At 42.5% G+C, this 26600-nt stretch overlaps 2 protein-coding genes across 4 annotated transcripts in view; one reads left to right on the top strand and one right to left on the bottom strand.

The window, feature by feature from the left end:
* Positions 1-15794, bottom strand: part of IntS10 (integrator complex subunit 10) — a 28099-nt gene extending 12305 nt beyond the window's left edge. Inside the window, exons 1-11 of one of the 2 annotated variants that reach the window (XM_075692439.1) lie at positions 15619-15794; positions 13668-13735; positions 13213-13316; positions 10467-10523; positions 8989-9071; positions 7930-8011; positions 7166-7313; positions 5584-5869; positions 3905-3983; positions 3261-3327; positions 2046-2079 (exon numbers count right to left, since the gene is read on the bottom strand). In XM_075692439.1, coding sequence (XP_075548554.1) covers positions 2046-2079; positions 3261-3327; positions 3905-3983; positions 5584-5869; positions 7166-7313; positions 7930-8011; positions 8989-9071; positions 10467-10523; positions 13213-13316; positions 13668-13735; positions 15619-15768 — 1158 coding nt within the window. In that variant the 5' untranslated portion in view covers positions 15769-15794. The remainder of the gene's footprint in view (positions 1-2045; positions 2080-3260; positions 3328-3904; positions 3984-5583; positions 5870-7165; positions 7314-7929; positions 8012-8988; positions 9072-10466; positions 10524-13212; positions 13317-13667; positions 13736-15618) is intronic. The other variant, XM_075692440.1, reaches the window with a different exon arrangement.
* Positions 15795-15949: 155 nt separating this feature from the next.
* LOC142582571 (protein BTG1-like) lies at positions 15950-26067 on the top strand. 2 transcript variants are annotated; one of them, XM_075692436.1, is made up of 4 exons: positions 15950-16051; positions 16431-16904; positions 20453-20576; positions 23492-26067. In XM_075692436.1, exons 2-4 carry the CDS (start codon positions 16594-16596, stop codon positions 23720-23722), a joined length of 666 nt encoding a protein of 221 aa, XP_075548551.1. In that variant the 5' UTR covers positions 15950-16051; positions 16431-16593; the 3' UTR covers positions 23723-26067. The 2 variants fall into 2 exon arrangements, with proteins under 2 accessions (XP_075548551.1, XP_075548552.1); XM_075692437.1 differs by lacking the exon at positions 15950-16051 and adding an exon at positions 16057-16121.
* The last annotated feature ends 533 nt before the right edge of the window (positions 26068-26600 follow it).

The following is a 26600-nucleotide window of genomic DNA, read 5'->3' as shown; positions in this document are numbered from 1 at the left end:
GCGTGCCAGTAATAAAGCCATACCCTGTCACAAAATTGAATGATCACAAAACACCCAATAACTCCTAAATGGTCTACAGTACCCACTTCCAACTTCATATTTAAATGCACATCAAGAAATCACATCTCTTTACAATAACATGTTCCTTTCGTACTGTACTGAGATGGTACTCCAGAGCAAGCAATTTAAGATATAAAACAGATATGAAAAAAGGGGGAAGGGGAGTGCTCTCTAGCAGCCACTGTTGTATTCCTTGGCCGCCTTTTATATATGGTGTGCTCCAGCATGCATCTCATGCCTCGTGCTGCGAGATTAGAAGAAGAAAAAAAAACATGCTAAAAAAAAGAGAGCTTCTTTGGCTCTTGCCATCAGTCTGAATCGTTCTCAGGTGTTTCACTCGCTGACTCGCACATTGTTATAGTGGACCTAACCTCGGTCCCTATAATGTGGTGACCTGGACATAATCTGTCTTCTTCTTCACTGGTTCTGGAGGCAATAGTTGCGCCATTACAGGTACATCATTATTACTTATTAAATGCAGCAGCTATTCTTCATGAAATTCAATGTAACAGTTGTAATAGATTCTGGTCGAAAAATATGCTATAAAAAACTGTCTTTGTGTGTGTTCCTCTTCCTTTTTGTTACACGATTCAATGCATTTTCCATAGCAAATATTCCATACCAATTTGCCCAAATTGCCTTACTTCTTCCCTGATAATGGAAAGAGTGGTCAATACGAGAGAATAAATGCGGTACAGTGCAACTAGTCTGCTACTATATCATGTACTATCAAGTCAAAATGAAATGTAAACACAAGGAAGCAAATCAGAATGCATGTATTCTGTTTTAAAATTTACCAAGTTTAAACTGGTTGAACAAGAGAACAAGAAATCTGGCAGCGCAACTCACACGTCGAATATCACATGGTAACCACGCAAAAGGTGATAAAACAACTGTAAAATAAGACTCAACTCGAATAAAAGATGACGTTCGCAACAATGACACGTGGTGTATGGGGCCAAAGGACCATAAAAGATAATGGTTACGCGATACACAACACCACTGTAACACTTCATTAGAAACTAAAAGATTAAGACTTTTCACGCAGGCGGCGCACCAATGTGCCAAGTTCTAACTAAGGGCTTCTAAAAAGGGCATTTCACTTTTATGTAGTATTTTTGACGGTTCACTGACACATTCCAGGCCCTTCCTTTTAATCTTATTAATACCATAAAAGATAATCTTCCATTATCTTTTATGGTCCTTTGGCCCTATACACCACGTGTCATTGTCACGAACATCATCATCTTTTATTTGAGTTTAGTCATTTTTTACAATCGTTTTATCGCCTTTTGCCTGGTTATTATGTGATATTCGACAATGTGCGAGTTGCGCTGCCAGATTTGCATATATATTGTGTGTTTCTGTCGATAAAGCATTAATAATAATAATATTTGGGGTTTTACGTGCCAAAACCACTTTCTGATTATGAGGCACGCCGTAGTGGAGGACTCCGGAAATTTTGACCACCTGGGGTTCTTTAACGTGCACCTAAATCTAAGCACACGGGTGTTTTCGCATTTCGCCCCCATCGAAACGCGGCCGCCATGGCCGGGATTCGATCCCGCGACCTCGTGCTCAGCAGCCCAACACCATAGCCACTGAGCAACCACGGCGGGTGATAAAGCATTAGTAAGCGCTTGTCCGTGTCTCTTCTTTGTCTGTTTGGCACTTTAGTACTTCAGCAACCATGAACCAACCAGCCCAACAAAAAGTTCTGCTTGAATGACTTAAGATGTTTTGTACTTACTATGCTTATGCAGCAGAAGCACCTAAGTCTGCACAAACTAAGCAATCACCAAAGGCATCTGCATTAAACACAATCCAGTACACAGAGAAGAGTTGCCGTAGTAACATTCGACTGGGAGAAGCATGAATAATCCATGCCAGCAAAGAAGCATCCTAATGTTCAGCCTCAGAGAGAAATGTAACTATATTGTTGCCTACTGTCCTTCATTATGCATGGAAGAATGATGAACACATACCTCAGGCTCAACTTTTCTTTTCTTGTGTTTTGGCCTAAAAATAAAAATAAATAAAAGCACAGAGCATAAATTTTCTCAAAGCTTAACATCAGCTCCAACAGTAAAATTATGTGAGGATAAAAACACAACACTTTTCTAGCAGTCAACAAATAACCCCCCCCCCCCCGCCCCATTCTATTATGCCACCTAAAAAAAAAAAATCAAATCTACAATGCCAACTGCTAATTAATGACAGATATCTACAAAAACATTGTTCACATTATCAGCTACTACATCCAACTGCTATCAAAGTATACAACAATGATTTTTAATCTGTTTTCCATATTCATCACTTCTCATTATTCAACTCATTTCAACATTAAAATTAAAAATTAAATTCTGGAAATTTATGTGCGACAACTAAGATGTGATTATGAGGCAAGCTCCAGTGGGCGACCCCAGGTTAATTATGATCATCAGGGGTTTTTAACGTGCACCCAATAGAAAACAGCCACTGTGGCTGGGATTTCATCCCATGCCCTTAGGCTTATCGGCGCAATGACAGAGCCACTACATCAATAGGGCGTGTTCAACTCATTTCAGTGACTAACATAATCAGAAAGCACATTATCAGCATCCCGTACTCGGGAGGGACAACCCGTGCAATTTGTTCTTTCTGGGGTACATACTACCATTTCACGTGAATTTTCTTTGTTCGACATCTACAAACATACAAAATCAGAAATGTGACGGTGTTGTTACTGTCTCTGATCATGGCCACCACTTTTTTTTACAATGCTTGAACAATGTGTGCAGTGAGAGATTGTCCTCTTTGTGGAGAATGAGATAGAATATTTGTCCTACAGTTCGAGTCTTTCATTTTGCTGTGTATATATGTCCTCCTGATAAGACTCGGGGCGTTAAGCGTTCAATGGTGACGACGAAAATGAACATACTTTTCACCATTTTTTAAAATACAAAATTATCAAAATATATGAATACTACGATCTCATCTTCCGCAATTTCTTGCTGCATGTTTCTGACCTGCAGTTAGTGACACGCTTGAAGAAGACAACAAGGCCACTAAGAATTTGAGTGTTGTAACCATGAAGAATGCAGCGCTCAGGAACTCGTCAACTTCTGTTGAACTTTAATTTAGAAGCCTCTCACTCTTTTAGACAGAAACAAAGTTCGTCTGTACATTCATTCATTCTTTCATTCATGAACTGCACTTACTGTTCAGATGCTGGGCTCACCCACCGTGGCCCCTCTAACAGGATGCACTGGATATCACTGGTGGTACCTGAGGAAGAACACTTGACTTCAGAAGCCCAGAAGAGACAAAGATTTACGCTTCTACAGGTGGAGTCAGAAGCAGCTTGAGAAGAAACTTTATCTCGGGAGCTTCTATCTCAATGCATAGGAGTTGAGAAATCTTTTTTTCTCATCCAATGAACTAATCGTGACGAAGTTTATTACATTTGAAAGCAGGAGGTAAAAGCCGCCATCTGTTGACAGCAAACTCTTGACAGGGGCTTTAAATATTGTAAACAAGAACTGCAAACAATAAAAAAAAATCAAAAGCATGAGGTATCCATTTTGATAATGTTGTAACTTTGCAATAAAAACAGGCATCAGAACAGTGTGAACTATCACATCCAATGCAAAAAGAAGCGATACATTATATCCCTCTCTCTAATAAACCACTAATTTGTGAATAATTGGTTTTGTGAATTTTTATGAGTGAACCAATGATGGAATTGGTCAAGTCACTTACACATTTGAATTCTTCACTAGCTTACACAATCACTAACTGGCTGAGGACAGATAGATAAATCTATGAAACCAGAGTTAAGCTAATCGTCAAAATTTCGCTGTACCTGGGAACCAGGAAGGGTTGATGTGCTTTCCATAGTTGTAGAGTGCATGCAGAAATATCACAATGGTGCAGTAGAAGACCTACAGAAAACAGGAGAAAAAAAACTGAGACAAGTGACAATCTCCTCCTTTATTCTTACAGCGATTTTCATTATAAGCTATTACATTTAATATCATTTGTGCATGTGAAGTAGTATGTTTGTGAAGTCCTTTGTGCACATGTGAGTGCACATACAAATATACTCATGAAAAATACTCCTATGCATATCTTTGTGCCAAATCAAGCACTTGTTTCTTCACATCTGCTTTATTTGTTGAGTAATTTACACACATACCAATCCAACATTTTGTCCAGTATAAGAGTGGAAGTTGCAACCCAGCTAAAGCAACACAATATATACCAGAACAAGAAAAACAGCACATTAAGAATGCACACACAGTTGTTGAAAATAGCAACTTAAAAGCAATGCTAGAAAACAGCTTTTCAATTGCTCAATTCCCAACATGAACAGAAAGACTGTTCCAATCGTATGGTGTTCATCAAAAAATGGGTACTCAGTGCCACATGTGGACCCACGAGCACAGCAGTGTCCACTATCATCATGACGACTTTCATTAACAGCAGCTAGGAATGAGCGCATCTGCTATGGAAGGAGCAGCTTAGCTTGTACCTTTGTGAGGACTTGCAAGTTCTCGAACCTTAATAAATATATGTCCTGTTACCATGTAGTCCTTCCCTTCCCCCAGTTAAGCGACACTCAAGGGCAATTCTATTCACTGCACAATTTGCTAAATTCAGCACACTGCCTTCCTTGGCCGTGAAAAGCTAATTTTCATGCAAGGACTCTTCACGAATCCATTTGTAAATATAAAGATGAGAAAGGAACTAAATTATGCCTCTATAAACCGACTGCTTTCTTAACCACTCACAACTTCGAAAGGCTACAGCATGTTTTGCAGGCACTGCACCAACAGAAATACGTGAGAGGGGGAGTGCGGGAGAGGATGCTGCAACTGGTATTTCAATCCGTTTATTGCAGTTTAATTGAAGACATTCAACCTATATTACGTTCCTTTCACTCCTCTACCTGCAGCGAGGCCGACTTTCGGAAACCAGCTGTTATTGTGCAACACATATTAGTTCCTCACCCACTTTTCTTGCTAAAAAAAGTCGCTGTGCATTAAATTTCTACTTTGTTTAGGTGCTTTAATGTAATTTCCACGTTAGTTTATTACTTTGGGCACTTAGAAAGTGGGCACACATTTGATTCAGGGGCGTACAAGAATAGGGAAAATATTGCCTACTGAATCAGAGGGGTGTTTTGGAATTTTTCCTGGATATTGTTTAATTCGTTCCGCCAGATAAATTGATCAATTTTGGTTGAATAAGTTGAATAAATGAAAGTCAATTGTATAAGGAACATGTATCTAAGCGCTTTATGTGCCTTGTTGTCTGTGTTTTAGACCGTTGTTACCTTGTCAGATTGTTTTTGTTAACCATCCTTGTCTAATGTAACATCTGTGTTGCCTTGTGATATCGCTTAGTTAATCACTCCTGTTTAATGTCAATGTATTATGCTTTCTGTGTTGCAGCGTCTTCTAATACCGTCCAAGGCCTCTGCCCGCATGAACCTTAACAGCCATGCACCCTAGTGCAACCGAGACGACATCTGGAGCAAACCTGTTTGTGTGTAGCCACAAGTTCTTCGGGTTCCATGGCAGCAGCCGCAGCAGCGCCTGCTGTGAGGTCGGTCGGGGGTGGTGCCGGCCGTGCTCGCAGCAGGGCACGAATGTGCTGCCAGTGGCTCTCCTGGAGTAGCGGCAGGGGCTCTTGCAGCAGCTCTGACAGCTCCCAGCGTAGGCGCCGCCCAGCACACAGCATAAACGAGAACAGCTGCCGCCACAGCTCAGCCTCCGAAGTACCACTGCCACTTTCGGTGCTACTGCCTCCTCCAGCACCTTCAAGACTACGAAATAAGTCCCCCACAGTGGCTCAGTGACTATGACATTTTAGTGCTGAGCACGAGGTCATGCATTTTTGATTCCCAACTACCGTGGCCGTATTTCAAACAGGGCAGAATGAAAATTAAAAATAAAAAATTGCTTGTGTACAAAATTTTCAGTGCACCTTAAAGAAATCCCAGGAGGTTGAAATTTTTCCAAAGCCCTCTACTATGGCACATGTCATAGCTTGCTCTGCAGTTTCGGGACGTAAACACTATAAGCCAAATCCACAATGCTTTTTGGTCATAAGTGCTATTAGTCACAGGCCTGTCACCTTTATGTCCAACATGACAATTTGCTGGCATTCGCTCTTACGAATAGTTAAAAGCAGTAAGAACATTTTGGGAACACAGGCTGACAATATTAAGATTGTGCAAAATATCATAAGGGTGGGCTGGATATGAATGAGTGCTAATTACAGAAAGGATTTATGCAGACGATAAAGAGAGGATGGGCAAGAAACTGTAGCTGATGTAATTCTTGCTCATAGCCTGACTGAAGTAAACACACGGAAATGTGAGGTCAGTAGCCAATCACACTTCATTGACTTACTCACAATTATGCTCTCATCCAATCATCATTACACCAGCAAGTGGCACCTCATAACCTTTCTTTAAATGCACAAACTTTACTGTTGCATAATGCTACTATCTGTGCTACAGAAGAGGTGCTTCAAGCATATTTTAGAGCCCCTTCAAATATTCATACATGCCTTAAGAGCTCACTCATTTTAATGAATGGCTGGAAACCAGTGCTTATGGTACCACAAATAAACATGTTGAGTGCAAAATGGGCGCCAAACTTCAGTTTATTTCTCAAGATCACGAACTAGCTGAAGACAACATCATATTGCTCATGATATTATGTGATCAATTTGTAGACAAATTGCACATCCTTATACATTCCTGGAGCCTATGGAGCAAAACTGATAAAACAGCCGCAGCTTGGTTGAAGAGCATATACAGCACTGTTGTTTTTCCTGGAATGATAAACAGAAGTGTAGCTTTAAATTTTATGACGAACTGTATCCATGGGACCTGTGGGCCAACCCTCATTCTTTACCACTAATTTTGTGGCATAAGGCAGCAAAAGTGGGAGGTTCGTGCATGTCTTAATATTGTACGCACTGAGATGTGCATGCTAAGTGTGCACCTAAAAAAAGCTTTTTGTTGGTTGGCATAAAAGCACAAATAAACCACATGCACAACAAAAAAACTCAACAAAACATAGCATCATGCAAGGACGTGAGTTTTGTTTACCCTGGCTTCATGAACAGGTCAAGCTTGTTCCTGTTTGGTGCATAAATGAACATTGTGTAGAATTCAATGCATTTATGGATAAGCCTGTATGTCTGCTTGACTGGGAGCTCCACACCCACCTTCAGAACCAGAGGAGCCACATCACATACTGGAAAAAGAAAGGTAAAAGCTCTGGCTATTTGGAAACTGCCTGAAGGATGCATATGAAGTTTTCCGCAATAGTTATTCAATTTAACAAGTTATTGTAGAAAAAATGAAAGCGAAAAATCGTCATCTGCTTCTGAGCATTCACCTCTGAGGTGAATGACAATTTTTTCCCTTCCATAAAACACACTCCACCTAGTAGATTTTCACAGAGCTGATTTGCCAAAGTAGTAGAAAATTATTCGGATCATCACATAGAAGTTCTCAACACGTTGACAAAGCTAATTACATTTTTTGGTTAATGACATTTATTTTGTTTTTAAAATTAACTGTTTACTAATAGTCTACCTTCAGAAACTTTAGGAGCTTACAGGGAATTGCCTCTTCAGTGACTCAGACACACAATGAGACCTGCATTAGTGTAGGCAGTATTCGGTTCAATTTCCCTAATCTATGCGTGTCTGATGTGGATTGAGCATAGCCACGCTCCAAACAAATGGCAAAAGCACATTAAAGTCACCGAAGTCGCCAAAGCTACCAAAAGCTGGATGCTTTCTCCTGGCAGACCCACCAAACAGGCTAATTGTACGTCATTACACACAAGCGCATAAACTCCTTACCAAGCAATTTTCTAAACTGGTTCAGCGGCGTTTGGCAATGGCTATGCTTCTCGGCCATTTGTAGTGTGTCAATCAGCTTCACCTGGACAAGAGAATTGCATTCAATTTCACTAGGGTTCGTGCAAGCGAAAAAGCAAGCGACTGTTCACTGTTTCTGACACAAGATTGTAACTTCCCTGCTGCATGCTGAGCAGTAATATTTGACTCGTGTTCACATCGGCCTCTATGACATATCGACATTTTCTAACTATCTTCAAAAAAGTGCTTCAGGGCCCCTGTAGTGTACGAGTGGATGTGACACAAAATTTTAACTAGCAAGCTAGCTAGCTAGCTTTTGATGCCAACACTAAAAATATGCCACCATTACCGCTTGTGGAAATGACGCAGAACCAAGAACATTGAGAAATCGCGCAGCCCCTGGCAGGACCTTTGAGACTGGACAGCACACTGAAAATCTCAAAGAGGCCACGTTCTGGGACAGGAGTTACATTTCTGAACCATACATGTGATCTGCAAGGGTGGTGCATATTTAAAAGTTGTTAATAAAAAAATTGAAAAACTACTTGTCCTGCAAATTTGCCAAGATTGCTTACATTCAAAACTTGATTTGAAGTATAAAGACTTTACAAATTTTTTTTATTCAACAAGGTAATTTTGATTCACTTACACATATTTGCAGAGTATAATGCCTTGAAAATCTTAAAGCAACAAAGTTAATGCTATATCTCCCCAAATTAGATTTTCGAAGGAAAATGGGTAAAATAAAGGGGAAATATCGATCTGCCCGGTTTCAGCCGAGGTGACAAATGCCACTGAGCTGTTTAAGGTGGTTTGCTTAGGCAATGGAGGAATATGAGACATATCAACAGACTAGAATTAGATCAGAAATGCCGTGTTATTCACATGAGTGTTTTAAATGTTTCTGGTTTAACAAGTTTTCAATTTAATGAAGTAGTTGTCAGGTGCCACTGACTGTCAAATCATTGTTTGAGCGCATTACCAATTGAGCCAAAGTGAAATGTTGTTGCAGTTGGCCTTCAACACTTTTAGAATACTTACACCATGTTCCACCACCTTCTCAGGAAACTTTCGCAAGAGGAGCAGCATCAGCCTGCAGTGCTCGGCTGTGTCCATGCAATGTTCTGCAATGCGCAAGAGAAAAGATAATGGAGCAAACTACGCAAAAAAACAAGCATAGCTGTAAGTGACATTTATTGTGGGCTATGTAGATGTACCATGGAAGTCTTACATTGGCTGAGGTGACTGCTACTACGAGTGATAAAATATGCCAGTACAAGTAAGTTCGAAAGGGCACACACAATGACAGTTTCTGGTCCGTTGTTGCGACTGTGTGTGCTCACCACCTTTAGCTACATGCCTTCATTTTACGCAAGGGCACAGCACGAAATGTCTATCTATATGTCACCCACCTTGGGGTTTCAGCACAAGCACGCCTTCCTGGAACACAGCATTTTTAGAATGCTTTCAGTTGTCTAGTGGCACCTGTCTCGTCTGCTTCTTTCGTCTGCACTTTTTTTTTTACTCGACTGAAACACTGCTTGATATTGAGTAGTATTTAGCCCAAGTCATTCAACATTAGGCAGTTGAAGCCAATTGTGACATCAATATTTTCAAGCAATGTTATTGACAGCATCATTCCTAGCATATTTTTCTGAGAAAGTGCATAAAACTTCTTAATTTTCTCACGGAAAAATGAATAAGTGGTTAATGAGAAGCAAAACTGCATTGCACCACCTCCAAAATGAAAGCGCTCCTGACTGCCAGCATTTTCTAGGCCTTTACGATCAGACTGTTATTGGTTTATTTTGTTCCTAAAGTAATGTACGTCTTTGACAAATATTCAGCTTTGGCAGTTGTATGTACACAAGTAGTTCAGGCTATTTTTTTATGAAGTTAATAATGTCTCCAAGCAAAAAGCGGGATTTACAAAACTCAACATTTCAGGCCCAGCTCAGCTCCATCCTCGTGGGTTAAACAAGTGGCAACTGAGTGCAGCTTTTCTTATTTAACAATTCCCACTTTTTCGTTGGAGACATTATTAATTTCATAATTAATTAGCCTAATCAGACAGGCAATTCTGTCAAATGTCTAGATCCCAGGCTATCTTCCAGCTCCAACAAATTAAATCTCCACTTTTTAATGCATCATGGTTATTACAACCGATTCTTAGCAGATTGCTTGCATGTGACGTCACTATTGACGTCATAACCTTGTACATAAGCCTAACAGGAATGTGTTGGAAAAGTGCGGCAGCTTTTGCCTGCAATGCGGTCTTTAAACATGGCAACTCTGATGATGTGAGTATGAGCGATTTATTAGATTACAGCTCTTGAACATTTAACCCCATTTAAGAGATGCTGCCTAGCGACTAGTTGTCAGGAACACATTCATTTACTACTTTCACTGTCATCACAAAAAGGCCTTTGTTCTTCAATGATTAAGTATTTGCAGTGTGATTTTATGTCCCACATATTGTGTTGGAGAGGCGAAATTCTACAACAGAACTGCTCACTCACCGGCTATAGAAAGTAAGATGTCATGCTGTGAGGCTGTTGGCAGGTGATTAAACATATCTGAAAAGATTATAACAATGATTTTGCAGCTAAATGAAATAACGAAGTAGCTGAGAGGCCCTGCAACGCACGATGAGCATGGTAAATAAACTTGCATGGCTGTTAGGTAATACTGCTAAGAAAATCTCAGTAAAATATTATTTCTGTACATGCAATAGGGAGCCCCAAATATTTCATTTATTGTATAGCCTTAAAGGCCTGAAGGCATTACATAAGGTGGGGGGCAAATACAGGGTAGTACAATTATGTTCGCAAAAGAAATGCACAGAATGAAAAAAATACAGGAATGGTGGCAGTAATTATACAAGAGTATGTGGGTATGTAATTAAAACATTAATACGTTCGTCAAGAATAATATGCAACATGATGGCAACACACTGATGGCGACTGATTCTACTCCATACTTGGCACCAACTTTTTCTGTAATATTCCATACCTGAACAAATCTTGTCATACCTTACATGTTGGGGTGTCCAATATAAGTTGACAAGCCAGTCACAAGCTTTGCTTATACACCATCAGGCGTGACGCATATGAGATGCACCAAATAGCTCAAACAAAAATTATGAGAGGTCAATATGTAGTAGCTGCTCAAAATTCTGCCCACCATTTTCTTCAAATTCCATAACCTGCACCATTTCGGTTCTTTACTTACATGCAACAGTGCACGCACAGGCTAGTGGCTACTCTGGCTAAATCAAAAGCATAAAAAAAGCTACCGGGACAGTGGCGCTACCTGATAGCACAGAACAGCACTACTGCATCGATTGTGGCTTCTTTCAAGTGGAACGATTGCAAGGTCATACAAATGCAAAATCATGGCAGGATGTTCAGTAGACCATGGCGGGCATTGTTCTGTGCAGGCTCAGTGCACAGCTTTCAGTGCACTAAGATGCCCTTTAATAGAAGACATATTCCCCTCCCCATCTTTCATAACAGGCGTTTCATAACTGCACTTTCAAGACCACATATGGGCTCAACAATTGAACCCACAGCAAACGACAACCCTCATGAAGTACAAAGACACATTGCGCACTTCATCCTAATTGAACAAAGTGTCTGAAAGTCCGCGCTTATTGTTGAGTGGTGTGCTGGCAAACATTAGGGTAGGGTACTGGCACAAATACACAGTTTCCATTTGTACATGTGAAATGATTCCAGTGTTCTGAATGTTAATGCTAGCCCATGAAAAAGTCCCAGGGTGCTGACATCGAGGCAATGTGATTGGCCGGTAAAGTCGAGACAGAGCAGTTATTGAGCTTTGTCTTGCACAGACACTACGTCCAGTAGTGGAACAGTCATTTCACCTTTCAGCGCAGGTCCTGGCACAGGCAAAAAGTCGATTTGGCACAGCAGCAAGCGCTTTTGGTGCAAGGTCTAATGCATGTGTGCTTATCATATACCATGCAAATATTAACTGATATAGTCAATATGTTGTATAGAGACGTGTTTGCGCAAGGCTTACCCTGCATGCACGGCGAGGAAAGTATGCGATGCTTCTCCCCATCACGACACACAAAGGGCACGGTTCGTTGATACGGATTTGAGAAGGCACCACAGACAGATCATAAACAAATATGTGTTTATTAACCCAGGATCCAACACAGTGCAACATTCACGGTATGTGGGCAAAGGCTCACCACAAGACCGATCGAGTATGCATGCCTGCACTAAACATGACATCATGCAATATATTCATGTCATGCCATGCACATTAAGGGAATTTTTATTAAGGATCACAAAGATTTTGTGACCACAAAAAAAAAAAAAAAAGCACCAGTGCCACTGTGCATGCGTGAGATGCAAATACGGCTTTGTGTTTGCGTTGGCGATGCTATTCCACCGAAACAGCGCAGTGACACGAACTCAATGCCAATGTTTTGCATCAATGAACATGGCGGCACACACTGAAGTGGCGGCTCTCGCCGAGTACCCCGTATGCTAATACCACTCTTAACTATGCACGATGTTTGATTCTGATTGGAGCGGCTCTTTTTCAAAGCCCTACTATCACCCATAAACATGAAAAAATTTGCCTTTAATCCTAGAATGTGACATCCTCCTTCGGCAAACTCTGCAGTACCATGCAGGTTCGATGAACACCGAAATAGAGCACCAGCAAGACTGTACAGCTGCACTACATTGTACGTCCATCAGAGAAAAATGTGCGAATGACGAACCGAGCGACTCTGATGGGCCCACGGTTTCTCACTATAGAGTGAGAAACTATGGATGGGCCTCAGCTTCCTTCCATGATGATGATGATGATAGCATGCTGTTGCTTTTAACTTCAGTTTTGCTAGCTGTGAAGCATCGACAGAAGGAGGGTTTTGCTCCTATGCATACTTTGGTGCAGGCTCGGTGCAATTTTCGGCTAAAGTTCTGTTTTGGCGCAGGATGGCACAAAGGATCGCTTTTGTCGCAGTTTGGCGCAATTGGCGCAGCTGTTCCACCACTGTATCTCTACCAATATGTTACAGGGAGAAGGAAGCATACAAAATAGAGTAAGGAATTTTTCGGCAATCAAGCAGAAGTCAAGGTGGCCAACAGCCCACAAAGGCCACTGCACCGTCATTGTTGACACATTTCTGGGTTTTCTCTTTGTCAATAAACAGCACTGTGGCAATATACATGCTGTAAGTAACTTCAAAATGAAAGGTGAGAGTGTAGAATGGCCAAATGAAGATACCTCTCAGGACAGCAACTTTGCCATCAAGCGTGTCGGCTCGAAGGGCATTGGCTATCTTGTACACCTCATCCCAGAGACGGTGTTCTGTTGGAAACTTCCTGAACCTAAAATAAAAGAGGAAAGCTCAAATTGTGCTAGAAATACATTAACAGCCGTTATCATTCACAGCCAACCACCATCATAGAGTTTAAAAACACTAATATCTAGACGGAGTAAGAGTATGCCTTTTGTAAATCTGAGAAGCGTATGCTTCCGAAGAGTAATCATGTCAAAAAGTAGTGCACAGCTGTGTTACTTTGAACTGTTCCTAATGATATCTAGCCTATGGTAACAGCAACCATAAAATTATATTCTAATACATAAGTACTTCTTCAAAGGAATAACCTTTCTAAATCTTTTCAAAAATATGTACCAAAATTACAGCAATTCCCTAAACAGATAAAGGTCGGACATACATTTCCTCCAAGTAGCCTGATGCCTCTTTGATATTTCCACTGTCTGAAGCCAGGCAGTAGGCTTCATACTGTAAGAGACACAGAAAGAAACAAAAACAAGACGTCATGGGGGTGTGTCAAAGTGCTTGATGCAGTATGTCCACAATTTAGCACAAATTCTGTGGACACCCTCGTGGTTAACATACATGTAGGCAAGGAAATGCAGCATCCCCTTTTCTTGTAATGCAAAGCTACTTTTACAGTGTTCTTGTTCGTCATTTGAGGGGCCTGCTGGGCACACTTATTTTTGTGTATTTACTTTAGCAAACCATTTTCTGCAACAAGCATGATTTACCACAAGCTTTAGTGGCAGACTTAGTTACAAGTGGCTCACAGTAATGCTTGAGTGAGGCAGGGGTTTGTACAAGAATTCCTTGCTACATACACTTTCGTGTCCAATTACTGCTTTCCCTTTTCTCTTTCTGGCGCAGGCCGGCATGGTGTCCCTTGTTAAGTGACAATGCCAAGTCATCCCGTTTAGAGCCATACTTAAGATGCTGACAGAATTACTCATGGTGCCAAAGGGCATTAGTTAATATTGTACTGAGTCTAAAGCCCTAAAATAGGGCCTAAGGCACCATATTAATCTATCAGAGTATTACGGAGTTATTTATACAATGCAGACATCTTTAAAGTGCCACAATATATCAGTGCAAGTGCATTTTTCAGTTCTGTGGCTATGACCTACTGTAGGGCCCTAAAGAATGGACTGTGTAAATATATGATCCGATGGTCATCCAAACTTGCACTGAAAGTGCTATGCAAATTCTTCAATGGCAGCACAAATGGGTCAGGCAAACAACTCACATAGCTTAATATTGCTTGGGTTACAGCTCCATGAGTGCTTCGTATACAAATTATCAAGGTTCTATGACACGGATAATTTTCACCAGAAAATGGGTGCAAGGCGTCTTCTATTTTAAAAACAAACACTTAAACAATGGGGAGAGAAGATGGTATCCTTCACACATTGCGAACGATGACAAGCAGATGCAAGAGATTGTTTACCTGTTGTTAGGTATGTAACTAGTGGGGTGAATTTATAGCTGTTTTATACAAACCATAGCCAGATCAATCCTCCTGCTCAAATTATTTCAAGCACAATTTTAAGAACGAAGTGCCGTAGCTCTTGTTGCAGGAAATGTAATCAGTACTTGGCATAAACATTTTCTTTAATATTCCACTCCTAGGCGGATTTTTTTCATGCTCTACCTGTTGGAGTTGTCGAATCAGTAGCGAGCTTCGCTTAATACAAAATCAGGTATGGCGCACACGAGATCCACCAACTAACTCAAACCAAAATTATGCTATTAAATACGTAATATTTTTCACTTATCAGCACACGAAGAATCACTAACACGCTTGGAGGGCGCGTAAGCACGTCGTCATCGCCATGCGTGCACCAGCTGAACTGTCGGTTCTCCGTAGAAACACTGTCATGTTCTGTGACGTGAAGTAGCATGACAGCACCGCTGTTCACTGTATCACTACTGAGAAGACGTCTATGCCAGGTGTTGGCAAGTACATTAAGTGAAACACAATCGAGCTGTTCTCGCAACCAGATGCCAAGTCGTTAGAGCCAAAAAAAAAAAAAACAACAAGCGATTTTTTTCAGCGTCCTCAAATTTCGCTTCGCGTCTGGTGTCAGTGTCAAAGCGCTACATCGGTCACGACTAGATGCAGCTCATGCATGCAGTTGACACTGAAAAACCACTCCATGTCTAACATGTTTGTGAGTAGCTAATTGCACCACCTCCAGGGAATCATCGGTCGCGTTCAAAGAGAGCGGCGGCGCATAGGCATCTTGCAGCGCTAAGAGCTTTAACGAACTCATTAACACGACTTGTACGACAGACTTCGTATACTTCGGCCCTGTACCACAAATAAACTGCAAAAGAACAGCTTTGCTTGCCTGTATTCCGAAATTTTCTGGAAAAAGTGTTTTTGCTGTAAGAATCCAAGACTTTGTAAAATAGGGATCACTATTTTGGCAGCTCCGTGCCATAGAAATCAAGTATTCTTCGTCTGTTTCGTTTTCCTTCATCTTACTGCCCGGCGCCATATCAACTTCCAATAAAAGTAAACAAAAGTTGCGAAGAAACCATGAAGAAACCGCTGGTGAAGCCAGCGAAGTCTGGCGGCGCAAAAGAGAAAATCATTAAAATGCTGCTCATGAAGTCTTGATAATCTAAGAGTGACAAAATTCATCTACGTTTATGTAAAATACGCGTCAATAAATAGGTACAAATGCTCAAATTTTGAGGTGATTTTAACATTATTCACAATTTCGACAACTGCGGCTAGGTATTCTGCATAAAAAGTCGATGGGTGAGAGGAGTTTGTTGGTAAGTCGCGTTTGTCAAGTTTATTCCACCATGAATTTTCGTTTCTTGAGGCAATATTTTAGTTTTTCAAGTGAGTTGGCTTGAATATATCGTCATTAATGGTAACCCGTTGGGTAGCTTCGCTACATTTTCCTTAAAACGAAAGTGGGAGAACTCGCCACGACGCTTGGCTTTGTTAGCAAGCCGACCGCTAAGCGTCGATTTAGATCAGCCAGTTTTTCTGTGAATTTCTTGCGGTTTGTTAACCGCGTCGTACTGTGCGCACTGTGGCGGCATCAGATGTTTTGATCCGAGCTTTTTGGCGCTCTTTTTGGCCACTGCGTGTTCGCCACCTGAGCGCGGACTGAGCGTCCGCTGTCCCTTTCCCCTTCTCACGCAGTGCTCTGACCGTGTGGAAAGTTGAAGGCGTCGGTGATCCAGAGGCTGTCCGCGCGCACATCGTCGTCGTGCGCGCGAAATCCCCGCAGGAGGCTGCCTGCCCTGCCTGTGTTAAATGTCTTTTGCGTCGTCGCTTCTGCGCGGAGGAAGTCGGTCAGCGTGCGATGAAGGACGAAGTCGACGCGGCGGTCGCGTTTCTGGTGCGCGTCATCGCTAGGAACTCGAGCTTGGACCGGGTGCAGCTGGACGCCTTGGGAGAGCGGCTGCGGTGTGTCCTGACCGAGAGGTTCCGCGACCACTGGTTCCCCGAGCGGCCGTCCCGGGGACAAGCGTACCGGTGCATTCGTATCAACGAGACGGAGCCTCGAGAGCCTGTGCTAGAGCAAGCATCACGCCGCTGCGGCCTCGGGTACGATGATCTCTGCCTGCCTGCTGAGCTGACCATGTGGGTGGATCCTGAGGAAGTGAGCTGCAGGTGAGGGGGGCCACAACGCTAGAACAGTTGCACGCGTAGTGCCGGCAAGTTTTGACAATCGTGCCGAGCACAACACCGGTATGCTGGTGTGGCGAAACTGTGCCATCAGAAATGAACTGACGAGAAATTCGTTCTTATCTACTAGGATTTGCAACACACTGAAAGGTCATTACATTTGTACGGCCTCTATCATCCCCTTCGTAAACTGAAACTAGTGCATATTTGGGCACTGTCTTCTTCTATAAATAAAAATTTTTTTAGTTTAAACATGACGTCACGAGATTGGAGACTGGACAAGTTGCTATTCTCAGCTGACGATTTTACTACGTCACACCCCTACTTAAAATACCAGGCTTAAAGGAGTCCTGAACCACCTCTTGGTTATGGAGGGAAAAAAAGTACGCGGATAGCATGTGCTGCTGTGAACATCGCAGCCAAATTTTGCAGTTGTGCATGGCGTGTAGTGCTCAAAAGTCTAGCACGAAGTGACATATTTCTCAAAACACTCCCTTTTCAAACAAGGCCTTCCCCTCACCCGCTTCGAAGCTGCTATTGGCCGATAGCTGACATCAATCAAGAAGTGTATTTGGACCCATCCACTTCTTACTACTAATGTGTTTGTTATCAAGAAGAGGGCCAGAAGATGGAGTAGCACACTTTGTTAAGTTAGAAAAACTGGGATAAAGTGCGTCAAAAAGGCTGGCCAACATTTAGATAAAATGGACCTATGTTTGTCAAAGGCGGCCTTGGCATCCTTGGTGGGTTAGCTTCCGAGGGTTGGTAGGGTGGTGTCACGTGCTGTTGGCGGCGGCTGGCTGTCAAGGAAGAAACGGGAGAAAAAAAAGGGGATGAAAAAAATGAACGCTGTAATTTGGCATTTCTAGGTGTTGTTGCGGGAAGGACGGGTTTGAAATACAAGGCAAAGAGAGCAGGAGAGAGTGGCAGGAGAAGGAAAAAGAGAGAGAATGGGGTGGGTGTGTTGTTTGGGGAGGGAGAGTATGGTACGACTCCAGAGAACTGGACAGAAACAGTAGGTGTCATAAGTGGCTTGTGTTTATGGTTTTATAAAAATGGTGCGGTCAATGTGAGAGCAACTGAAGGAACATGAGTTGGAAGAACGACCCGAGTGGCCTAGTAGCAGTGCGTTTGGAAATTTTTAAACATATTAAGATGGTAACAGGGAGTCTGGAAAAAAAATGGGGGGTAGTAGGAAGCAGACGCAGGGGATGGCAGCGAGTTGGTCCTTAGAGGGACATTAATCGGCGTAGGCATCGTCGCGAGGATATACAGCAGTGGCGGGACCCTGTGAGGTGGACACACTGAAAAAGATTTTCCTACGTTTGGGACTTTGGGATGGTGTTGGTGGCGATCTAAATAGAAAAATGAGAAAGAAGGAAAAAGGAAAATGCCACGAAAAGCAAGATGGAGCAGTTGTACATAGCAAAAGTGTACAACTGCCCCCTCCCACTTCTGCTGTTACGTTTTCTTTTATTAACCGCCAGCAACGCGTCCCAAAGTGAACACAAATGCGCACTCCAGCCATGTCTTATTCTATGGCTCTGCCATGCACAAAGTAAACGCTGTGCAAGTGCACTATAGTTGCATGTAGCTGCAGGGTGCCAGGATAAGCCTGGTCGCCGAGAACAACTATGTTTGGTGCATTGTGGGTGCCAAATTGAAAATGATGGCATCTACGTGAACATGCAAAACCAAATTTGAACTGCACACCACATTAATGTTCAATAGGCAAAGTATTGTGGCCACACGCTGCACCATTGTAGTCTTTACTGTGCAAGGCATTGAAGAAAGAGTGGGAACACTGCGAAAGGGACCAAAGGCGATCTGCGAATGCATTGAAGTCCTTTTTCCTGCAAAGTATTTCTGAAATAGTCAAGTTTAACTTTGCTAAAAAGGTGGTTCAGGAGGTTTAAGGAGCATACACGCGAGATCACTTGGATCGGAATGTGTAACTTTTGCTTCTGTTGCTGTCTACAACACTGAATTTTGTTTCTAGATTCCTTTGTGAGATTCACTCTGTTGATGGGTCTGTCATGATGGCTTCTTTGCATATGCTCTTAGTTCTGGTTTCTGGCATGGACGTAAGAAAAATGTAATTTGGGAGTAGCACCTTGTTGTGTCGCCTTTCTTGTGTTGTCCTGTTTGCACTAAAGATTATTATGAATACACACCAACTAGCCTGTGAACTCATTCTGCTGAGCTTATATAGTTTACTTACCACTGTGCTTAGTCGGCTGCAATATGAAATGAAGTGAGCATATCACAGTGGGAACAAATTAACAGTAAGTGAAGAGCTGCACCCTGTATGCATCAATGACAAGTGCTTTAGAAAACTAGGAAAAACTCCATGTTCATTCCTTATTCTTAGCCCTTTCCTATTTTGCATATTCATAGATGTGTGGTTTTCTGCCTGGAAGAAAAACTAAAGAAACTGGACAGATATAGTTGTTAGGGGTTGCTTGTGAGCTACGGCTAATGCCAAATTATCTTCAGCTTAACTGCAGAGAATGAACAAGTAAAGGCAGATAAATTTCAGAGGCAGAAATACACCTCAAAAGTTAAGTGCTTATACCTATATGTAGTCATTGAAGACTTGATACACGAGGGCGAATCAGTCTTTGCCCCTATTATTTATTAGCCAAAATAAGGTACATACAGGTAATTATAAATATACATACTATTCTACGTACCTTACATGATTTTCCACATAGTCCCCACACTGGGTCAGACATCTGTCAAAGCACTAAATTTGAGATGCCCCTGCGGTAGAATTCATCTGGCTGCCTGTGAAACCACTGTCATTGTCATGCAAGTCTTCACGGACTTTTGCGAACTCACACTACCACCACGACCTCACACTTCTCAAAGCGTGACAGCTCTCCCCATACGTGGGCAGCTCTCCCCATACGTATTTCCCTGTGGATTTCAATGAGTGTTCGTTCCTTGCTCCATAGAGAATGAATCGCACTTTGTTGCTCGTACACTGTGGACGTACGTATGAAACTCAACTGCGGTCTTCAGTAACTGACAGCAGCGCGGTCCCGTGAAGCTACTGGCAGAAAAGGCTGGGCAGGTCCAAGAAAGGTCCCCCGCTGGGAATGGATATGTTGACTTCGCATTTGCAGCTGTAATTTGGCTAAAAAAAAAAAAGAAATAGGGTAAAGGCTTTGGTTCGAATTCGTCTATTACTTTCGGTCATGCAGATGCAATTTGACTCGAACATACTAATAGTAGGCATATGAGTGCATATATCCTATTTTACTCGGATGTATATCTAATATTCAGTTCGAGTACCCATTCTCATCGCCTTTAAGCATGATTTGCTTATGTTACCTTTTTTATTCACAACAGAGTGCACTTGAATATTCTTATGCAGTGCCTCTCGTCCCTTCAGATATGGATGAAATCAGCAATATAACTTGAATTTTACGATGGGGTTCACCAGGCATTTCTTAAAAAGCAGGAAGAATATAGGTGCTGAAATTTTATGTATAACCTCTCTTTCCTCTTTCTTTCTGCTCTTTTCCCAGGTTTGGAGAGCGGCGTGGTGTGTACTATGTGCTAGCTTCATTCAAGGGAGGCAGGAAGGAGAACTTCGTGGACCAAATCAACATTGATGAGTTGGAGCAGCGTTCTGGTGACAGGCCAAAACAGGTAATGGTATGCATGACTGTTCCTCTTCATGTAAGACCGTATCTGCTGCAGAGTTTTCTGCTGCTTTTGCTGTCATTGCCTATGGGGCAGGTTGAATGATTTTTAAGGAGACTGGTTCTGCTCTTTGCCATGACCTTGGTTGGCATGGTGCAAAGCGCAGCTGGAGATGAGGACAGGTAAAGACTAGGAGGGAATACCCGATATGTTAGAAGCTCCGGTTTGAAGAGGCTTTAGGGAGAGTAACGTCAGGGCATCTCCTTAGTTTTTCTTTCTTCCATGCTAAGCACCGTTATACTTTCATAATCTTTTTAAAGTGCCCCTCGCCAGGCCCCATAGCAAATTTTGGTTATACCCTGGAAGTTTTGTGTCCTCTAGGGAGCGCTCTGCCGAAAGAAATTTTCAAATCGGCTCATTAATAGTCGAGACAGAAATATTTCAGTGCCGCGAACCCATGATTTCAGCAGGCGGCCTCCACTGTCAAGCAAGACACTCTCTCCACTCGCCCCGTCTAGCCTACACAAGTGAAATTCCTTCCCTGTGTTCTCCCAAACCGGACCTCGAGGATCGTGTGACGTATACGTCGCAGGCCCCGCCTTCATCTTTTTTTTTTCTCCACGTTCGCCCCCCCCCCCCCCCCCCTCGGCACTACACACTTTACCAGACGGCGTCACTCGTAGTTCGCCTAGCGCACGATATTGCGCTCTGTGCACAAGGTATGACTAGCAGTATAATTGAGTGCTACACGAATACCGAGGCAGAACGAGCAGATTGCAGAGCATGATCATGCGCTGGAACACAGTAGAAAATGGCATAGTTTCGGTACCTGCGCACGTGACTTCGCAACCATGGGAACAAGCAGACGAAGCGGAAGTACATCTCTCTTGCTTTGGTGTGAAGTAAAACAAAAAACATGCAGACATTGTGTGTTTTATTATTTCTCTAAACTTCAATTCGTCAATTCAAGCAACAGATCACACAGATAACAGATGTTGTCTTGAATAATTCACGAAGTCACGCGTCACCACGAACGACGTAACACTGCGGACACGACTATGTCACCATCGGGCTTGGAGTGTGGCGGCCGCGAGAAGGAAAAACGTTGTTTGGTTTGAAATTTCAGATCTTTCCGCAGCACGTAGCGATGTAATACTTTGCAGACACAATCGTTATCGCGCAATGTATGCTCTGTACTTTTCAGCTCAATATGGCCAGACGTGATGAGGGGCCCTCTAAAGATTGAGCGGTTTTCGAGAAACTTCAAGTGCTTCTGTTTGCTTACTGGAAAGTTAGTTGCAGAATAGTCCACTCTGAAGAGTGCAGTAGCTAAAAGGATCCTGAAAGAATTCTTGCAGCTGTCCACAAATGCATGGATTCAATAGGGGAGGCTCTTGGGAATAATTCGAGTCAACTTTAGCAATATGAGCGAAGCTCACGAACGTGATCCTGCGCAATTTTGCTTTGGACGAGCTCAGCTCGTCGACGGCAGTAATCCTGTTTTCAAAGCAATTTAGATGAACTCAGCACGTCCACTTAGTTTTTATGCTACTACATAGACTGCTGCAGTGCCAGCATTTGAAATCCATAGTTATTTCTCTTTTTTGTTTTACTACATAGATTTCGGCACTTCTTCAGCGCCTCAAAGGCTGCATCAGTCTTCGAGCTCTGCCACATAGATGGCAATCATTTTGTCAGTGCTGGAGAAGCACATTAATTGGTCTTTTTTTTTTCTTTTTTTTTCTACTGAATAGATGGCAATACTTTGTAGTGCTCAAAGACCATGTTTTTGGAAATGCATGCTGTTGCACCTTTTGACAGGTTTGGGATGATGTCCGCCACTGAAAGCCCGCATGTGAGTCGTGTGCAAAAGAAAGCAGCTTGACTCTTGCAGTAAAAGTGACAGTGAAAGTGATGCACTAGTTCTTCGAGCGAAGAGGATGATGATAGTCTACTCATCACTTCTACTGAAATTGACGATTCAGAAAGTGAAGATGACATTGACTTGTCTTGACAGTAGTTCAGCGTTCTCATACTTTAGAGATGGAGCAAATTGGTTGAAAAAGCTTTAGAAGGGTTTTCAACTAAGTGAACTTTGAAACTAAGCCATGAAGAAAGAAAAGCGAAACAAGATCACTTTTCGTCAAAATAATAAATCTCTTAAAAATGAAATTTTGGGCCACATAGCTTATTTAAGAAAATGTAGGCATAGAGGAGCCTCCGTGCACAATTTTATATTTGAAATATGAGTGGAAGTATCACTAGAGGCTTTCAAACATACTCGTTTTTCATGCCAAAACTTTGGTGGGCCAATACTTTCGCCTGCCCAAGGAACAGCAGCATGCCATGATAAACCACGGTAACTGCATGGTTCCGTGCTCTTCAGCAAGGCAGTGTATTATTGCTTTTGTTAAATAGCCTGATCTGAAGGAAGGAAAAGCAGAGAAACAGCAGGAACCTCTCACTGCATCATCCCAGAGGGTGTTCGGATTAGATTGCGCCTGTTGCACAGCATAGGGAGAGCATTAGTACATGCAATATAGCAAGGTGATAAAATATTAGAAATAAAAATTTGCTTGAGAGGTACCATTAGTGTCTTTTGTTGATTCTTGGCTGGGACTGACTGGTTTCACTGGGCAGAAGCACCCCTGCGCATTCTCTACACTACACAACTCTAGCGGCACTGCTCTCGTGTCGTTGCACTTCCTGGAAATTTTACTTGGCAGTGAAGTCTTGCCACAAGAGGGAGAAATGTGCAGAGTGAAGGCAAGAATTATTCTTCCTGTCGTTTTTCTTTTAATATAAATGTGTTGACTGAATTTCATTTTCTATTTCTTTTCAATGTTGTGGCATGTGCTTCTGCAAGACCACCCGATGGTAAGGTTTCCCATTATAAGAGCCGCTTGGTGCATCTGTTACAGTCCCTGCCAGAGATGGGATCTGGACGGAAGCGAGGCGTTGGCAGCGGTAGTGCCAGGGCTTCACCCTGGGGTGTGGCACCTCCCAAAGGCCCCACGACCTTCAGCCCGCCGCAGTTCCTGTCGCGTGGCGGCACCCTGTGGAACTTGTCGGCTGGCCTTCCCCCATCCACGACACCGGGCCAGAAGCCTGACAAGTACCATTGGGTCAACAAGGCACTCGTGAAGGCTTGACGGCCCCGTTCCCTCCATCTTTTAAATGCCATCATGTTTTTAGAGCTCTTTATGAGCCACTTTTTGGGCTCTCAGCTCAGGCCACAGAAATGTTTAGCCTTGGCTGATGCAGGACACTTTCTGCATTACAAACCTGCATCGCCTTTTTCATCCCGTAAGGCATTTGGGGCAGTAGAAAGAGAGCTGCTTCATCCCCAACTTCGAAGTTCTGTTCTTTTGTTTTGATGTTGCCCTTGCTTATTCATCCAGCCGAAATTAAAATTATACAACATATTTGCGCTGCACACACTGGCACTGTAATGATCCTGTGTTCTCAAACCGGTGTATCAACGATGTGCACTTTTGTGTCACATACTGCGGCTACCAACCTGCTTGTCATGTAGCCTGGTGATTTACATTAAATTACTTGTCCTTTTAAGGCCATTACAGTCTCAATATATGCAGTAAAATTTGTTTTCAGTATTTTCTTTATGATAGCGACTGTACACTTAGGCAGTACAATGCAGCTATATATCACTGCAAACATGCAGCCATATCTTTTTCTTCTTTGCCTGGTCTTGACCTCGCATGTGAATTTTCAAAATATTAATTTCCCTCGCTGTTTAGAACTTGCACGCGCATTCCTTGAAGGTATGAAGCCAAGGAGCTGGTGTACTTAATGTTTGCAGCTTAACAGTTGTTCAGCATTCAGTGTGAAATGACTTAACCAGTGTACAAGATTTTGGCAGAAGTGCTGTAGAAGCAGTGTTGCTCTATATTTCCCTGTTGGGATTCGGGTCAGGTTGCTCCATTGGTGCGTTGGCCCATATGTGGTGTAGTGTGATTGGCTTTTGCCATGTCCAGTCTACTGCCTGCATTGTCAACTAGCTGCTGCTGCAGCTGAGGACAGCTTGCCCTTTACAGCAGAAGTCTGCTGGAAGAATGCCAGAAGTAATGGCATTGCTCTTGACCAGATTGGTGCTTTGTCCTAAAATTCCCTGCTGCCATGTTGACAACTTGAGAGTGCTCTTGAACTGTGAATAGAGGCAAGAAATGATTTGAGCCTTGAGTGCTAATCCTTTAAGACTATTAGGGGACAATCCGAAAGTCCTTGCTAGGGCTTGTACTTGTATTGTGCCTGGTGCTTTTCTGATCAATGTTTTTTTTTTGTGTTCTAATGCCTGTGTCATTTGCTTTTGCACCTGGTTCGCATGTGACGAGAAGTAGTACAAGTGCACAAATGTATCAAGCCACATGCGTTGAGCATCCTCCTGCATGCAACTTGCAAATGCAACTTAAAAGGACTTTTTTGCAACGCAAACTTGAGAGATTCAAGCTTTTGACAACAGTTTTAAGGCTACCCCTTCAGCAAGTAGACGTCACTCGGCATATTCAACAGAAGGCATACCTGTGATGCAGGAATTTTGTGATTCTATACAAAGTGCTCTTGAAGCTGCTTTTACTCTGGTGCACTGTGTGTTGTCATTTCACACTTTTATCCTCTGTGGCGAGACCTCAATCATCGTCATCCCTCCTCGCCTCTTCCTTTCATTCCTTGTCTTTATTTCATTGTGCAGGTTTTTTGCACGTTAGTAGTCTTGTACAATGGCATGGACATCCCAGTGAACAATGCGTACAGTATTTGATACCAAACTACTAAAGCTGAGAAGCAAGCATGAGATTTCATGTCGCTAGTGCATCCCCTGCTGTAGCTACTGCCCGTGGTGTGTGTATGTGCAGCTCACTGTTGCAAGTTGTTTCCTCATTTTGCAAGAACCATCTTGAGACTACAGAATTGTTTAACAGAAGGAGCCATATCATCATCTCATTGAGTTCATGCATCCATTCAAACTGCCTAGTTTTTAGTGCAAATATCACAGTCATGTGCAGGATCTTGCTTGTGCTCCAAAATGTGTTCAATAACATTGTTTTGTTCTTTGCATTTTCATACTGAAAGCACTTTAGTGTTTCCCAGGAAGCCATTTTGTGTCATTTGGAGTGAAAGAATCAACTGTTTTTAGGGGCTTTTCCCATATTTCTTTCTACTGGCCAAAATAAGGGATCAAGAAATCGCCTTTTGCAGCGAGCCTAAATGTCATGTTTTAAAAGTTCTCGTGCTTCGAGCCTTGCAGCGGTGGGCCACAAATGCCATCAGGGAAGCTATCCAACGTTCTGTTAGTGTCATTATTTAAGCTACTAGGCCAAGTAATATATATATATATACACAAATTCTAGTATTTGTAGTTGTTGTCCTGCTACTTTATGTGGTGTTCCGGTGGTGTCTATAAAATTACTTTGTGATATGTACTGTGCTCTTTTTGCTGGATGCCCAACCTTTTATTTGTATTAAAGGCTGTTGATGCTTATGCCTTTGGTGTGCCCAAAAGATACACCTGTATGCTTCGATGCTTTGCCCACATTGGTAAGGCAAGTGTTTTACTGCAAACAAGTTTTGACAACTTCAGGGAAATTTTGGACAGCTATAGCAAGCCTAAATTCATGTAGCATAGGCATAGAACAGCCGCCATGTTATGTTTCGCGTTTTATATACAAATTGATGTGTCGTGAAAAACTTCTTAAAAATATATATATATTAATGCTAGAATTAGACTAATTGCTAGCATTACCACTTGCTGAAAACTACATGGAACCTGGAACGTTATTTATTTACTTCAACATACTGCAGCCCAAAGGGCTACCACATGTGAGTGGGGAGTAAAAAAGACAAAGATGGCAAGGAAAGGGGGAAAAGAAAGTCAGTGCCCTTCCACTCTGTGAAGAAGGATGACCAACGAAGCTGTGTATGTGGGCCCCTTAATGGCAAACTGCACCTCCACCGCGGGTTGGCCCGGCATTGCACTATCTTCGGGATCGGTCCACCTACGCGCCATGCTTAACG

This window comes from Dermacentor variabilis, chromosome 5, assembly GCF_050947875.1.
Source record: "Dermacentor variabilis isolate Ectoservices chromosome 5, ASM5094787v1, whole genome shotgun sequence".
Taxonomy (NCBI): domain Eukaryota; kingdom Metazoa; phylum Arthropoda; class Arachnida; order Ixodida; family Ixodidae; genus Dermacentor; species Dermacentor variabilis.
The sequence above is the reverse complement of the archived record's forward strand: the minus strand, read 5'-3'. Positions and strand labels throughout refer to the sequence as shown.

What these genes read in the sequence shown, in the direction of transcription:
- LOC142582571 (XM_075692436.1), top strand. Translation starts at nt 16,594, where the DNA reads ATGAAGGACGAAGTCGACGCGGCGGTCGCGTTTCTGGTGCGCGTCATC. An exon ending in CCTGAGGAAGTGAGCTGCAG is followed by an intron (nt 16,905 to 20,452) that starts GTGAGGGGGGCC and finishes CTCTTTTCCCAG; the next exon opens with GTTTGGAGAGCGGCGTGGTG. An exon ending in CTGGTGACAGGCCAAAACAG is followed by an intron (nt 20,577 to 23,491) that starts GTAATGGTATGC and finishes CATCTGTTACAG; the next exon opens with TCCCTGCCAGAGATGGGATC.